We start from the raw sequence: 15,017 nt of genomic DNA on the forward strand, positions 1-15,017 counted from the left end.
TGAGAAGGTTCTGCGTGCATTTGAGAAGAATGTTTTAAGGTTTATTGCTGGGTCAAGTGTTCTATACATTCTGTTATGTCTGGTTTCATTTGTAGTGTTTCATTTGTAGTGTTTCATACTTCTGTTTCCTTTTTGATCTCCTGCTCATGTATTCTACCCATTATTGTGAATGGGTTATTGCAATCTCTAACTATTGTTTGTTGAATTGCCTATTTCACTTTATATTTGTCAGTTTTTGCTTGATATATTTTGAAACTCTGTTTTTAGGTATATATAATTGTTATGTCTTCTTGACAGAGTGCCGTGTCTGTTATTATAAAATATACTCTTGCCTGGAAAATCCCATGTGCGGCAGAGCCTGGTAGGCTGCAGTCCATGGGGTCACTAAGAGTCTAACACGACTGAGCGACTTCACTTTCACTTTTCACTTTCATGCATTGGAGAAGGAAATGGCAGCCCACTCCAGTACTCTTGCCTGGAGAATCCCAGGGATGGGGGAGCCTGGTTGGCTTCCATCTATGGGATCGCACAGAGTCGGACATGACTGAAGTGACTTAGCAGCAGCAGCAGCTATTGTTTTCATCTTAAAATATATTTTATCTGACATGAGTATGATTATTTCACTAATTTTTATTAATGAAGTACTAATACATGCTACAACATTGATGAACCTTAAAAATATGCCACAAAGAGCAACCAGGTACGAAGGCTATGTGTTACATGATTTTAAATATATGAAATGTCCAGTTTAGGCAAATCTGTGGAGGTAGTAGTTTCCAGGGCCTGGGAGAAAGGTGAGGAATGATTGGTAATTGGTATAGGATTTTTTAGGGGGTGATGAAACTATTCTGGAGTTAGATAGTAGTCTTTAACACAACTGCTTTGACATTGAGTAGACCTTACTATCTTTCTGACCTTAAGCAATTTGTGTATGTACGTAGTTGCTCAGTTGTGTGACTCTTTGGAACCCCATAGACTGCAACCCACCAGGCTCCTCTGTCCTTGGGGATTCTCGAGGCAAGAATACTGTAGTGGACTGCCATGCCCTCCTCCAAGGGATCTTCCCAACCCGGGGATTGATCCCAGGTCTCCCTCATTGCAGGCATATTTTTACCATCTGAGCCACCAGAGAAGACCTTAAACAATAGTAGCAGTAAACATAGTAGGAAAAACTTTACCATTCTAATTATATGCTAGGCCTTACATTAATCTTCCTACAAAGGAAACTAATGCATAAAGGCTAGCATGTTAACTTGATATTTCAACCTGACTTCTATGCCTCTGAAATGGGAATAATTACTTCATAAGATTTAAGAGGATTAAATGAGTTAAGGTATAAATCCCCTTAGTGCATTTTGGTACATTCTATATACTCATAAAATGGAACACCTTCTTATTTTTAAGTGGAGGTTGTGTGATGCATATCATTTCCATGTAAAAAGTCATGCTGACACCACCATATATTGTAGCATTCATAATGTATAATTCTTCCATTTGTTTTTGAATGCAGGGCCTCCTGGACCAGCTATCCCTCTACCTGCAGGCTACCCAGGAGGCTTGCCTATGGGATACTATGGTCCACATCAGCCCAGTACCTTCCCCCTGTACATGCAGACTGGAAGTATCTGCCCCATCCAATACCAGCCTGGAAAATATCCTGCACCACAACTTTCTGCTCCAGTAGTATGGATGCCAGTGCCAACTCCCATACCACACTGTCCTCCGGGTCTGGAATGCCTAGCCCAGGTACTCCACACAAATCCAAATTGTTTTCTTACAAAGTATGACTAGGGATACAAGAAGAAGAGACTAGATAGAGTACATAAAGGTGATGGGTCAGAGATGACAGATGTTTAATTTGTGTGACTATAGGAATGGTGATGATAATTTCAGGAATGGGAATGGGAAAAAAAGAAGATAGGGATTTTTCTGGTGGTATGAATATGACTTTCCTGAAGGGTGTATGCTGAATTTTAAGACATTCACAATGTCCTGTTGAACACAATTTAAAAAATAGGAATAGGGATAGTAGAAAGTCTATGAAGATGTTAATTAGGTTGCCATTTGTTTAGAAGTAAAGGGTGAACAACAAGAAAAGCAATGTTACAAAGAACAGAGGGCAGTGAGTGAATCACTCGGTGCCTTCAGTTCAGTTCAGTCGCTCAGTCGTGTCCAACTCTTTGCGACCCCATGAATTGCAGCATACCAGGCCTCCCTGTCCATCACCATCTCCCGGAGTTCACGCAGACTCAACGTTCATCGAGTCTGTGATGCCATCCAGCCGTCTCATCCTCGGTTGTCCCCTTCTCCTCCTGCCCCCAATCCCTCCCAGCATCAGAGTCTTTTCCAATGAGTCAGCTCTTTACATGAGGTGGCCAAAGTACTGGAGCTTCAACTTTAGCATCATTCCTTCCATGAAATCCCAGGGCTGATCTCCTTCAGAATGGACTGGTTGGATCTCCTTGCAGTCCAAGGGACTCTCAAGAGTCTTCTCCAACACCATAGTTCAAAAGCATCAATTCTTCAGCACTCAGCCTTCCTCACAGTACAACTCTCACATCCATACATGACCAATGGAAAAACCATAGCCTTGACTAGATGGACCTTAGTCGGCAAAGTAATATCTCTGCTTTTGAATATACTATCTAAGTTGGTCATAACTTTTATTCCAAGGAGTAAGCGTCTTTTAATTTCATGGCTGCAGTCACCATCTGCAGTGATTTTGGAGCCCAAAAAAATAAAGTCTGACACTGTTTCCACTGTTTACCCATCTATTTCCCATGAAGTGATTTAGGCCTTTGCTTTTTCTCACTATCCATAGTTTTCATCAACCAATCCTGCCTCCTCCCAAAGCATACAATGTAAATAAAAATAGAAGCCAGGCAAGAATATTGTCCATATGCTGGGAAAGGTGAAGGCAAAAGGAGAAGGGGATGGCAAAGGATGAGATGGTTATATAGCATCACCAACTCAATGGACATGAATTTGAGCAAACTCTGGGAGACAGTGGAGGACAGGGGAGCCTGGCAGTCCATGGAATCTCAAGGAGTCAGACACAACTTAGCAACCAAACAACAATAACAAGGATATTGTTTCAGGCCAAGTTCCAGAGAACCCCTTTTTACAACATAGAGACTCCCTAATTTTCATTTATATGGACATTTTAGGATCCGGACAACTATTTCAGAAGCTGGAGCAATATGCCAACATGTTTGTGTACTGAATGGTGTTGTTTCAAAACCCATGTCAGAAACAAAAATGTTGCTTAAAGAAAATAAGATAAACCTAGTATTGTAAATACCTTAGAAACTACTAAATTATGATCACGTTTAGAAAAAGCAAATGTTTAAATACCCTAAAAGCAAGGGACTTGCCCATTCAATACTTGTCTCCCCACATAGTCAACCAAATGTTCATTGACACTGACATGTTTCTCTTTTTGACTTTATATACTGACTGTTAATCCTGTGCATTGAAAACCATTGTTACAAAGTTATAGTGTTGATCTTGAAAGTAAAACCGTTAGATCAGGAAAATTTGGATTTTACATAAACCAAAAACTTTATTATTGTTTGACAAAATATTGATGAAATACATAGCCTTCAGGTAAAGTGCTAGAATAATTGCTATATTATTTTGGAAGCTTATAAAATGCTTATAAGTTAATCAGGTTTTAAAAGTTTATTTTTTCATAAACTTTAATATTTTCTAAAAACAGAAAATTTCCTTAGAAATCTAATATCTGATGTCATTTCTTTTTAAAAATGTATAGCTTTAATATTGTTCATTCAAATATTAAAAATTTTTCTTAATTTCTTCTATTACTTTGAATGAAGTTAAATGAACATATTTTATGAATACCATTTTCCCTTTTAGGAGTGTTTTTAGTTTAAAAAAATGTAAAAGAAACAAACAGGTTTACAGCCAGACAACCTGGCTTTTTATTCTAGCTCTGCACCCTCCTTATTCTACCTTGAGTAACTTTTCTAACCTCTTGGTGCTTGAATTTCATCATCTATCAGTTCAGTCGCTCAGTCATGTCCAACTCTTTGCGACCCCATGAATTGCAGCACACCAGGCCTCCCTGTCCATCACCAATTCCCAGAGTTCACTCAGACTCACATCCATCGAGTCAGTGATGCTATCCAGCCATCTCATCCTCGGTTGTCCCCTTCTCCTCCTGCCCCTAATCCCTCCCAGCATCAGAGTCTTTTCCAGTGAGTCAACTCTTCGCATCAGGTGTCCAAAGTACTGGAGTTTCAGCTTCAGCATCATTCCCTCCAAAGAAATCCCAGGGCAGATCTCCTTCAGAATGGACTGGTTGGATCTCCTTGCAGTCCAAGGGACTCTCATCTCCAACACCACAGTTCAGAAGCATCAATTCTTCGGCACTCAGCCTTCTTCACAGTCCAATTCTCACATCCATACATGACCACTGGAAAAACCATAGCCTTGACTAGACAGACCTTTGTTGGCAAAGTAATGTCTCTGCTTTTCAATATGCTATCTAGGTTGGTCATAACTTTTCCAAGGAGTAAGTGTCTTTTAATTTCATAGCTGCAGTCACCATCTGCAGTGGTATATATTCATCATCTATAAAATACTACTAATGATACCTGTGCAACTGGGTTGTTAGGAGAATTTTTAATGGGATAAAGTTTATAATATGCCTGATATTTCAGGCACAAGGACCCACCGAGTAGATGATAACCTGTGCAGATGTTAATACTTGAAACACCTTATGTATACACATGGAAGACATAGAGCCAAGCATCCAGACATTTTCTTTTATCTAGTTTTCTTTCTCACTCTCTTTTTTTTTGCACCGCTTGAAGGCATGTGGGATCTTAGTTTCCTGACTAGGGACTGAACCTTTGCCCTCTGCAGTGGAAGCTTGGAGTCTTAACCCCTGGACCTCCAGGGAAGTCCCTATCCTAGTTTTTTGCTATCTCATGTGCTAATTACATGAATCATTATCAGGACTATCCTGACACTTTAACATCCAGGGCATCGGGTTTACATTATTTCTAGACACTGGATTGGCGAGTGACTCCACACTTGGTTAGTACTGCTTCTTAAAACTATATTCGATAAACTCCATTCACATCAACAGGCATCATTTCTTTGGCATATTTTGCTCAGCAGTGGAAGCTCTTACCAAGCGGTGAATACTTTTACTTTTTAGTTATAGATATTAGAAAGCCCCTAGAGTTTTTCAAAGGGATTGTTAAGCAATCCCTGAGTGGCCACATTTGATAAACTTTGATAATTTTATAAGACATGTTTAGACTCTAACCTGATTGAGTTTTTATAAAGAAAAATTTTTTAGTCAAATAAAGATTGTATCCTCTCTATACCCTCCTGTAGTTGATCACGCCACAAGACTTTTGTGTCTGTTTACATTATTTTAAATTTTGCTTATTACTACATTAATGTGGTGTTCATTAATTATTCAACAAGTAGTTGGTGAAATACGGCATTTCAGGCTATTTTCTGGACTCATGGATTAGGAATGATCTGATAATCTAAGTGGGGGCGACGGAGGATGAGATGGTTGGGTGGCATCACTGATTCAATGGACATGAGTTTGAGCAAACTCCGAGAGATAGTGAAGGACAGGGAAGCCTAGCGTGCTTCAGTCCACTGGGTCGCAGAGTCGAACACACCTTAGTGACTGAACAGCAACAAGAATTATCTAAGTTATCTAAAATTACAGATGATTAGTCTGTCTTTAAGGGGGTTTCTTTTCTGCTAGAATGTTCTCAAGTATAACAGATGATGGGCCAGTCAAACTGTTTATCTTTACAATGACCCTTAAGTTAAAGGAAGAAGTTGATGTAATGGTATGCCCAACGTCCATTTTCAAGGGATCAGATCCCTAAATGTTTCCTCTCCTTTGCCCTATTCCTAATCACATACTTCCAGCTGTTTGGGTCCTCCCCTGTTAAAGCTGCACTAGGGAAGCAGCAGCTCAAGTGAATGGAAGTTGGTGTATTAACCTCTTTCAGAGGTGCCTGTGATGACTGGACATTCCTGTGGAAGATCCAGCCTGCCAACTTCACACTCTCTAAGTCAGTGAGAAAATTGGCTTCTCTATGGCTCGTCTGTGTTAAACTGTCCTGAACTTTCTGACACCTCCACTCTATAGGTGACATGATGGATGCTAGGAGCAATTGATGTCAGCACAGCTTATTCTAGATGTTGTTACAGGAGCAGGAAAATAATTTTATAATATTTTAAACAAATGTTTCAGTATTTTTTGGTGGAACTGAAGGAGAGTGTTCTTTTTGGATAGCTCTGTTAATAACCACCTGATCAGGTGCTGATAGGCTAATTTCACTTCATATGTTTTTCATTCCATTCAGTTTCAAAAAGATGTTTTTACATCCATTGATATGTTTTAGCCTCTGTCTCATTCAGTTTTTTCTAATACTGTTTTAATTTATTTCTGTTATTTCTTTCTGTCCTAATTAATTGCTTTGTTCTATCCCAACAGTTGGACAACATACACGTTCTTCAACATTTTGAACCCCTGGAAAGTATGTATAATTCTGTAGTGTCCAGTAATATTTGAATCAGGTGAAAATTTTCATTATCCAACATCTAGTTCCTTAGTTATATTGATCATTTTTAGTGTTTCAAAGAGAAAAGACTATTTTCTATTGCCCTATCTTCAAAAAAGTAACAAAGGGACTTATTTGTGTAATTTTGTCTATTTACACATCATACCTAAGACTTCAAAAGGACTTACATTTTATTTGGTCGAACGTCCTATCCTTTATCTGTCTCAACTCCTCCATATTCACTTTTCATGGACAAGGAAAGAAGAAGCCAAGAGATTATGAGTTAGCGAAGGGCACCCTAGTCGAGAAGCTATAATTAGTCTCAATCTGCTGAGTTCTAAGTCCATGCTATGGAAGTAAGAAGAAATCAAGGTAAACACAATGCCTATTCTCCCAAATTTCCTGAACCTCACTGTATAAGATATACACATTCATTTCATTCACTTGACCACTACATGGAGCCTTTAACTTTTCTTGGTTGGTTTTCTTATTTACAACTAGTGATGACCCTAATCATCTCAGCATATCTCATGACTGATTCATTCATTTGTGGTCCAGTGGATAATTTCATTGAAATAGTTTTATAATTAAAGTTTTCTGAATTCAAATACTCCATGAATATCATTTCCAGTGTTTGCTTCTATGCAGAAAAGTTTACACTGAACTTCTTAAAATAAATGTTTCAAATTTTCAAAATAACTTACATACTTTTAGGACAGATGAATAATCATTGCATATTTTTCATTAGAAAATTTTTAAAAAGCTGTTTTGTTTTAGGCCCCTGTCAAATACTACAGAAGGACTTCATGAGGCCCATTTTAACTGCTTCTAAAATAAGAAATCTCTCTCATCTTATTTTTAGTGATAACAGGTTTTGAAACTAATAATAGATACGATATTAAAAACAACACGGGCCAGATGGTTTACTTTGTGACTGAAGACACAGATGACTACACCAGGAATGCTTACCGGACATTGAGGCCCTTTGTGCTCCGGGTCATGGACTGTATGGGCCGAGAAGTCATGACAATGCAAAGACCTTTCAGATGTACCTGCTGCTGCTTCTGTTGCCCCTCTGCCAGGCAAGAGGTAAGGGGACAGATGAGACAGAGGTCTCATCCATTGTTTTTTCCTGATCCAACTCTTCACTGCACAGTTGTGCTCCTTCCAAAGCCACACAGGAGGGGACTTTCATGGCACAGTCAGAATGGAAGCTAGGGGGGAGGAAGGAAGCCAAATGCCAAATAATCCTACCTATGGAAAATCACCAAGGCAGTTTTCTGGTGGGTTCATGTCTTTGGGTGCTCGAGCACAAATTAAGATTATTATGAAGTGACTTAACATACATGCAGTCAGTGTTTGAAATTCTATCAGTTGTTATCTATTGAATTAGAAATTAGCAATTCCACAGACTATAGCCTGGCAGGCTCCTCTATCCATGGGATTCTCCAAGCTATAATGCTGGAGCGGGTTGCCATGGCCTCCTCCTGTGGAACTTCTTAACCCAGGGCTCGAACCCTCCTCTCTTATATCTCCTTCCTGCATTTGCAGGCAGAAAGGCCATTACCTACAACACATTTATCTAAATGTACCTGCTGCTGCTGCTAAGTTGCTTCAGTCGTGTCCGACTCTGTGCGACCCCATAGACGGCAGCCCACCAGACTCCCCCGTCCCTGGGATTCTCCAGGCAAGAACACTGGAGTGGGTTGCCATTTCCTTCTCCAATGCATGAAAGTGAAAAGTGAAAGTGAAGTCGCTCAGTTGTGTCCGACCCTTAGCGACCCCATGGACTGCACATGCTCCTCCGTCCATGCGATTTTCCAGGCAAGAGTACTAGAGTGGGTTGCCATTGCCTTCTCCATCTAAATGTACCTATATATCCCCAAATAAGGTCATGCTAAATATAGACACCCATTTAGAATCAGAAGGCACTCCAGACACTTTTCCTCTACCCATTATATCTACACCTTGTTACAGATAAAGTGAAAGTGAAAGTGAAGTCGCTCAGTCGTGTCCGACTCTTAGCAACCCCATGGACTGCAGCCTACCAGGCTCTTCTGTCCATGGGATTGTCTAGGCAAGAGTACTGGAGTGGGTTGCCGTTTCCTTCTCCAGGGAACTTCCCGACCCAGGGATTGAACCCAGGTCTCCCACATTGTAGACAGACACTTTACCATCTGAGCCACTGGGGTGACTCAAAAAAAGAATAATTGTTTCGGTGGTGTTACAAAAAAAAAAAATTTTTTTTTGGAGGGTGGTGTTACATTTGGTAGATGGTGGAACTAGAAGGCAAATGTGTCAAGTTACACTTTGGTTGTTCTTCTATAATCCACGCTACCCTAGGAAAATTGTTTACTACAAGGAAAAGAAAAGCAGTTTTAGAGAGTGATCCAAGAGAATTTGAATTTCAAATACGCCACTGACTTAAAACTGGGCAATTTACTTAACCCAGTGGTCCCCAAACATTTTGGCACCAGAGACCAGTTTCATGGAAGAGAGTTTTTCCATGGCCTGGGGCAGGGGGATGGTTTGGAGATAATTTTCATAAGGAGTTCACAACCTTAGATCCCTAGCGTGTGCAGTTCACAGTAGGGTTCATGATTCTGTGAGAATCTGATGCCACCACTGATCTGACAGGAGGTGGAGCTCAGACAGTAATGCAAGTGATGGGAAGCAAGCAGCTGTAAATACAGATATGCCTGCCACTCACTGCCATGTGGCCCAGTTCCTAACAGGCAACAGACTGGTACCAGTCCATGGCCTGGAGATTGGGGACCCCTGATTTAGCCTGTTTGAGCCTCAGTGTTCCTAATACATGAACTGGACAGAACAATATCTCTTAGATTTATTGAGATTTTAATTTTATGTTAAGTACCAGCCTTTGCAATAGAATTAACTTATAGCCCTTTCTGTGCCTTGATTTATTCACCTATAAAATGGATATATTAATAGTACTATCTCATAGGATGATTATTTTGAGGATCATGTAGTAAATAAATGTCAACTGTGTTACCACGTATGTGTGAGCTTAGTCACTTCAGTTGTGTCTGACTCTTTGCAACCCCATGGACTGTAGCCTGCCAGGCTCCTCTGTCCATGGGATTTTCCAAGCAAGAATACTGGAGTGGGTTACCATGCTCTCCTCCAGGGGATATTCTTGACCCAGAGATTGAACCTGTGTCTTCTGAAGCTCATGCATTGCAGGTGGAGTCTTTACCACTGAGCCACGGGGAAGTCCTATGTTAGCACGGTGCCTGGCAAATAGTGTAGCACTCAGTGAATATTAGCAATTGTCATATAGCTTACTCCTTTGTCACTATTGTCTTTGTAACAACTGTCATATTTGAGACGAATCTCCACCTCATCCTATACTTGCATGCACATTCTGTTGTCTTCACAGCATTTAATTTTCAGAATGGCTCATTCCCTTAAGTTTCCTATTATAATTGTCATGTCTGAGATGTCAATCTAAGAAGCTAGCATGTTACATTTTTGTGGATTGTGCCACAAGACATGAGAGCCCTAGATCAGAGACAAACAACTTTATTATAGCCCAGTAAGCAACATGAGGGGCTTCTCTGGTGCCTCAGATGGTAAAGAATCTGCCTGCCAATGCAGGAAATGAGTGTTTGATCCCTGGGTTGGGAAGATCCCCAGGAGAAAGAAACAGCAACCTAATCCAGTATTTTGTCTGGAAAATCCCAGGGACAGAGGAGTCTGGCAGGCCTCCAGTACCTAGGGTTGCAAAGAGTCGGATAGCAACCAAACCACCATTACCAAGCAGCATGAGCTCCAGCACATGTGCATCGGTTCCCTCCTCCCCACATTCTACAGAGATGACTCAGAGGATCCCAAGTAGATGCTCCATATACAGCTGAGGGATATAGAGCCTAGAAAACTGACCATTTTATAACTAGCAGTAATTTTGTCCTGAAGGGAACATGGCCTCATCTCTCAAAGCTGTTCTCTGACATACTACCCTAAGAAATAGCCCAGGGAAAATGGAAGACTCTATACCAATGACAGTTTCCCTAGTTCTGGAAAGAATTAAGAACACATCTAGTGTGTGTGTGTGTGTGTGTGTGTGTGTGTGTGTGTGTGTGTGTGTGTGTTAATATGGCATATTCACCCACCTCTGTCCCTGCTTCATTTGGCAGCTGGAGGTGCAGTGTCCTCCCGGCGTCACCATTGGCTTTGTAGCCGAACACTGGAACCTGTGCAGGGCAGTGTACAGCCTCCAAAATGAGAAGAAAGAAGATATGATGGGAGTACTTGGGCCATGTTCCACCTATGGCTGTGGTTCAGATTCTGTTTTTGAGGTAAACAAATACAAACATGTTTCTATAATTTTTTTTCTACATGTACTAATAGGCCCCAGAATGATCTGGATTTAGATTATTTGTGTGTGTGTGTGTGAATGAATAGTGTGAGGAAAGAGTTAACTAACAGGTTGACATCAAGAAGTTTTCAAATTATTTTTAGGGGATTGCTTAATGCTTTCCACAAATCTTTTTTATGATTTCCATGTTAAATGAAAATAAGAAGAAACCATTTAAAATATTAAACTTGAGACTAAATAGCCTGACCTAATGCGTTCATTTTATTCTTGGCTGTTTTTCAGTAACCATTTTACCAAGGATTTCCAATCAGAATATAGGTCCTAGCAATGAAGAGGCCCCCACATACCACAGAACAAATAGAGCATCCCTGAAGTTGTGCAAAATAGAAGCCTGCTGCATCCTCAAAACACAATACAATGCTCATAACATGCATAAAACTTATAGTGGATTATAACATTTTCTGGAAAAAGAAAAATCCTTCTGTTTTGCCTTTATCTCAATGGCTACAGAATGGTATCTCTAAGGTGAAAGTCACTGTCATGTCTGACTCTTTGTGATCCCATGGACTGTACAGTCCATGGAATTTTCCAGGCCAGAATACTGGAGTGGGTAGCCTTTCCCTTCTCCAGGGGATCTTCCCAAGCCAGGAGTTGAACCCAAGTCTCCAGCATTGCAGGTGGATTCTTTATCAGCTGAGCCCTAAGGGAGTTTAATGATATCTTACTACCCTACAGTTCTGACAAAGGAGATTCCTGGGCTCCTTAAAGCGTTCTTCCTAATGCTTTGGAATTCAACAAGACTCATAATCTAAAATTGCTCTTTCAAATATTTTCTATGACACCCAATAAACTTCCCTTAGTTCTTGTTTTACGTAACTGTATTGTCAACCATTATTTATTTATTAAAAGACCATTGTACATAAGTAGAAAATGAGGATAAGCCAGATTGTGAGGGCAGGGTGTTTGGATCATTCTAATCACCAAAAAGTGGTATTTGTGTGTTTTCCTTGTGGCAAGTGCCAGAATCTCCCTTTTAGAAGCTGAAGCTCTTTGAGATTCTGAGACTATATAAGAAGACAGGACTGGGACTTTCCTGGTGGTCCAGGTTAAGAATCTGCCATGCAATGCAGGGGATTAGAGTTTGATCCCTGGTCAGGGAACTAAGATCCCACATACTACAGAGGAACTAAGTCCTTACACCACAACTGCTGAGCCCATGGGCTACAAATAGAGTCTGTGCACCGCAACAAAAGATCCCATGTGCCACAACTAAGACCCGATGCAGCTAAATAAGTAAATAAATACTTTAAAGAAGAACACAGCACGCACAGAAGCCTGAGTGAATACATGGATTATATGAAGTGCAGTGAAGTAGACCACCTTGGACTGTAGCCCACTAGGCTCTTCTGTTCAGGAATTCTATAGGCAGTGCTGGAGTGGTTTGCCATTCCCTCCTCCAGAGATCTGACCCAGAGATCAAACCCAGGTCTCCTGCAAGGGGGGAAGATTCTTTACCATCTGAGCCACCAGGGAAGCCCCAAATAAATAAATACTAGAGAAAAGAAGAAGAAGAGCACAGGACCTACAGAAGCCTGAGTGATTACATGGGTTTTGTGAAGTACAACAAAGCAGACCATCTTGCTTTTGTTAGCATATTTCCCTCCAGTGAAGAGACTCCCTCCCAATCCATAATTCCCACCCTTTACTTTAGGGAAAGAATTTCAAAATCAGTTTAAATCATACCTCCACTGAAAGGCTTTCCTAATAACTCAGTGGAGGATGAAGAAAGAACATGGGGCTCAAGAATTGTAAGATATTCCCCAGTTTGGTCATTAACCAGTTGCAGGACACTTAACTCTTCCTGGCCATAATTCCCTATTTGAAATTGTATTATTACTATATTCATTTCCTGCCCTATGCTTGTACTGAAAAACAGTGAAAGTGACCTCAGGGTGAACTGCTTATAAACAGGAGAATAAAGCATGCGTTTTAACACCTTTTAATCATCCTAAAGTCATATTCTTGTCTTTCTAGATCCTGTCCCTGGATGGTGTTTCCATTATTGGCAGTATCACTCGGAAGTGGAATGGTGTGTTATCAGCAATGAGCGATGCTGACCACTTTGAAATTCACTTCCCATTAGACCTGGATGTGACCATGAAAGCCATGATTTTTGGCGCTTGCTTCCTCATTGTAAGCCTTTTGCTGTTGAGCTGTTCTGAGAGATTTATTCTTTCTGATGAGAAGTAGCATATGTAGGAGAAAGGCAATAGGGTTTGAAACTGACTCTGCCACTTACTGGTTATGTCTTGTTCAGTTGCTAAGTCGTGTCCGACTCTTTGTGAGTTATATGTCTTGCAAAGTGTTTAACACTTGAAAGCCTCAGTTTCCTTATTTGTAAAATGGAAATGAAATATGTATATATGTATATATATATATTCCAGGGTTATAAATATTAGCTATTATATTAGTAAAGGAGCCAGGACCATGCTTGAAAGATACTAAGCATCCACTCAATGTAATTGTCATCATTGCATGTTGCTTATTATTCTCACTACTTAAAGATGCCTATCCTTTGATTTGTTAATGAAATAAAATAAGTCTAAAGCTGATGTTCTTTCTCTTCACCTATTACCTCTTTGTCAACGTACTCCTTGTTGTTGTACCATCCTATATTTATTAGGTACAATTCCTTTGCTGTATTTCTATTTGATTAATGGCTAATATTATTAAGTAAAGCATAGAAATAAAATTGGTAGCATTTGCCTTAAAATATCTATCTAACATATTGCAATTGATGTTTTTAACTTGTTTAATCCTTTTTAAATCATGTTTAGTATAGATTAACAAGTTTTTCTCATTTCAACAATGAAAATTTAGTTAATTGGTACCCCAAGTGGAAAGTTTATTGACTGCCCACAGTTTCAAATTTGCAATTGCTGTTCTTCCTATTAGGTTCTCTTCATGAAGATTTCACTAAAGATTTCATGATTTATTCTTACCTGGAGTGAGAATATTACCTGTTGAGTTATAAAGAGTAACATTTTATACATTGCACTTAATTACTTATGTACTGTTTTATTTGTATAATTATTTATCTATCTAATTTGATATTTATTATACATATAATTATTTTTCTAATTTCAGGACTTCATGTATTTTGAAAGCTCTCCACCACAACATTCAAACATTCATCATGATTGATGGAACCACGCATCAGCAATGATGATTAATTAAAGAAAAATTTAGAAAAGTTGCCTGGGCTCATAGTCAGCCCTCAACTATTCACAAATATATTTATCTGCTCTTGCAGATTAATGTTGTTGGACGTTAGCGTTGACAGGTAGGCTGAGAGTGTAAGTGGAAGAACACATCTAAACGTGTTTCAGTTGCGTATCTGTCTACTTGGTCAATGTGGAGTTTATCATGAAAAAACTATGACTCATTAACCAAGTCAATATATATATATGTGGTGAACTTGGAAACACTTTAAACATAAGAGAAAATGAATCCCAAAGCTCTTACACTAATTGATAGTAAAATTATGGTCTTTTAAGAGCAATCTTTGTTGAGATAGAGTCATGTAGGCTCTGTCTCCAACCCTTTCCTCTCCATCATGTCCAGTTGCTGAAGACAAATTTGATTTCAGGTGAAAAGAATGATACACTTCATTATTAAAAACAAAAAGGAAGGCAGATAGAAATATTATGTTTTATTGCACAAAGAAAATTTTGCATGTGCAAATGTATGAGAAACTTGTTTTTCAAACTTATGAAAATTTCCATGGAAATTTTTATTTTATTAAAAAATAAAGCATATTTTTCATATCATAAGGTTATATTTCCCATGCTTCATTTACTAGCATGCACAGTCAGGAGCTGACTCCCTGTGAAGATAGGGTCAGCCTATCAGCCTACCAGGGCCATGACCAGTCTGGATCTCTGAGCAATTTAGAGACATCAGTGCCCTTAAGAGAAGCTTTCATTTGATACATTTAACCTCTCTTGGCTATAGATGCCTTACATATGAAATAGGTTTGGTCAGATCTCTACGACTGCCTGTTAAACCTTTGTATCTCATTTGATATGACACAGAAGAGATGATTTTTTTTTTCT

The 15,017-nt window shown here is 39.5% G+C and overlaps 1 protein-coding gene across 2 annotated transcripts in view; it reads left to right on the top strand.

Moving 5' to 3' along the window:
- Positions 1 to 14,589, top strand: part of PLSCR4 (phospholipid scramblase 4) — a 112,107-nt gene extending 97,518 nt beyond the window's left edge. For both annotated transcript variants that reach the window (XM_069563099.1, XM_069563092.1), the window contains exons 4-9: positions 1,511 to 1,746; positions 6,497 to 6,539; positions 7,426 to 7,652; positions 10,721 to 10,882; positions 12,937 to 13,095; positions 14,050 to 14,589. In XM_069563099.1, coding sequence (XP_069419200.1) covers positions 1,511 to 1,746; positions 6,497 to 6,539; positions 7,426 to 7,652; positions 10,721 to 10,882; positions 12,937 to 13,095; positions 14,050 to 14,106 — 884 coding nt within the window. In that variant the 3' untranslated portion in view covers positions 14,107 to 14,589. The remainder of the gene's footprint in view (positions 1 to 1,510; positions 1,747 to 6,496; positions 6,540 to 7,425; positions 7,653 to 10,720; positions 10,883 to 12,936; positions 13,096 to 14,049) is intronic.
- The last annotated feature ends 428 nt before the right edge of the window (positions 14,590 to 15,017 follow it).

This window comes from Ovis canadensis, chromosome 1, assembly GCF_042477335.2.
Source record: "Ovis canadensis isolate MfBH-ARS-UI-01 breed Bighorn chromosome 1, ARS-UI_OviCan_v2, whole genome shotgun sequence".
NCBI classification, from domain to species: Eukaryota; Metazoa; Chordata; class Mammalia; order Artiodactyla; family Bovidae; genus Ovis; species Ovis canadensis.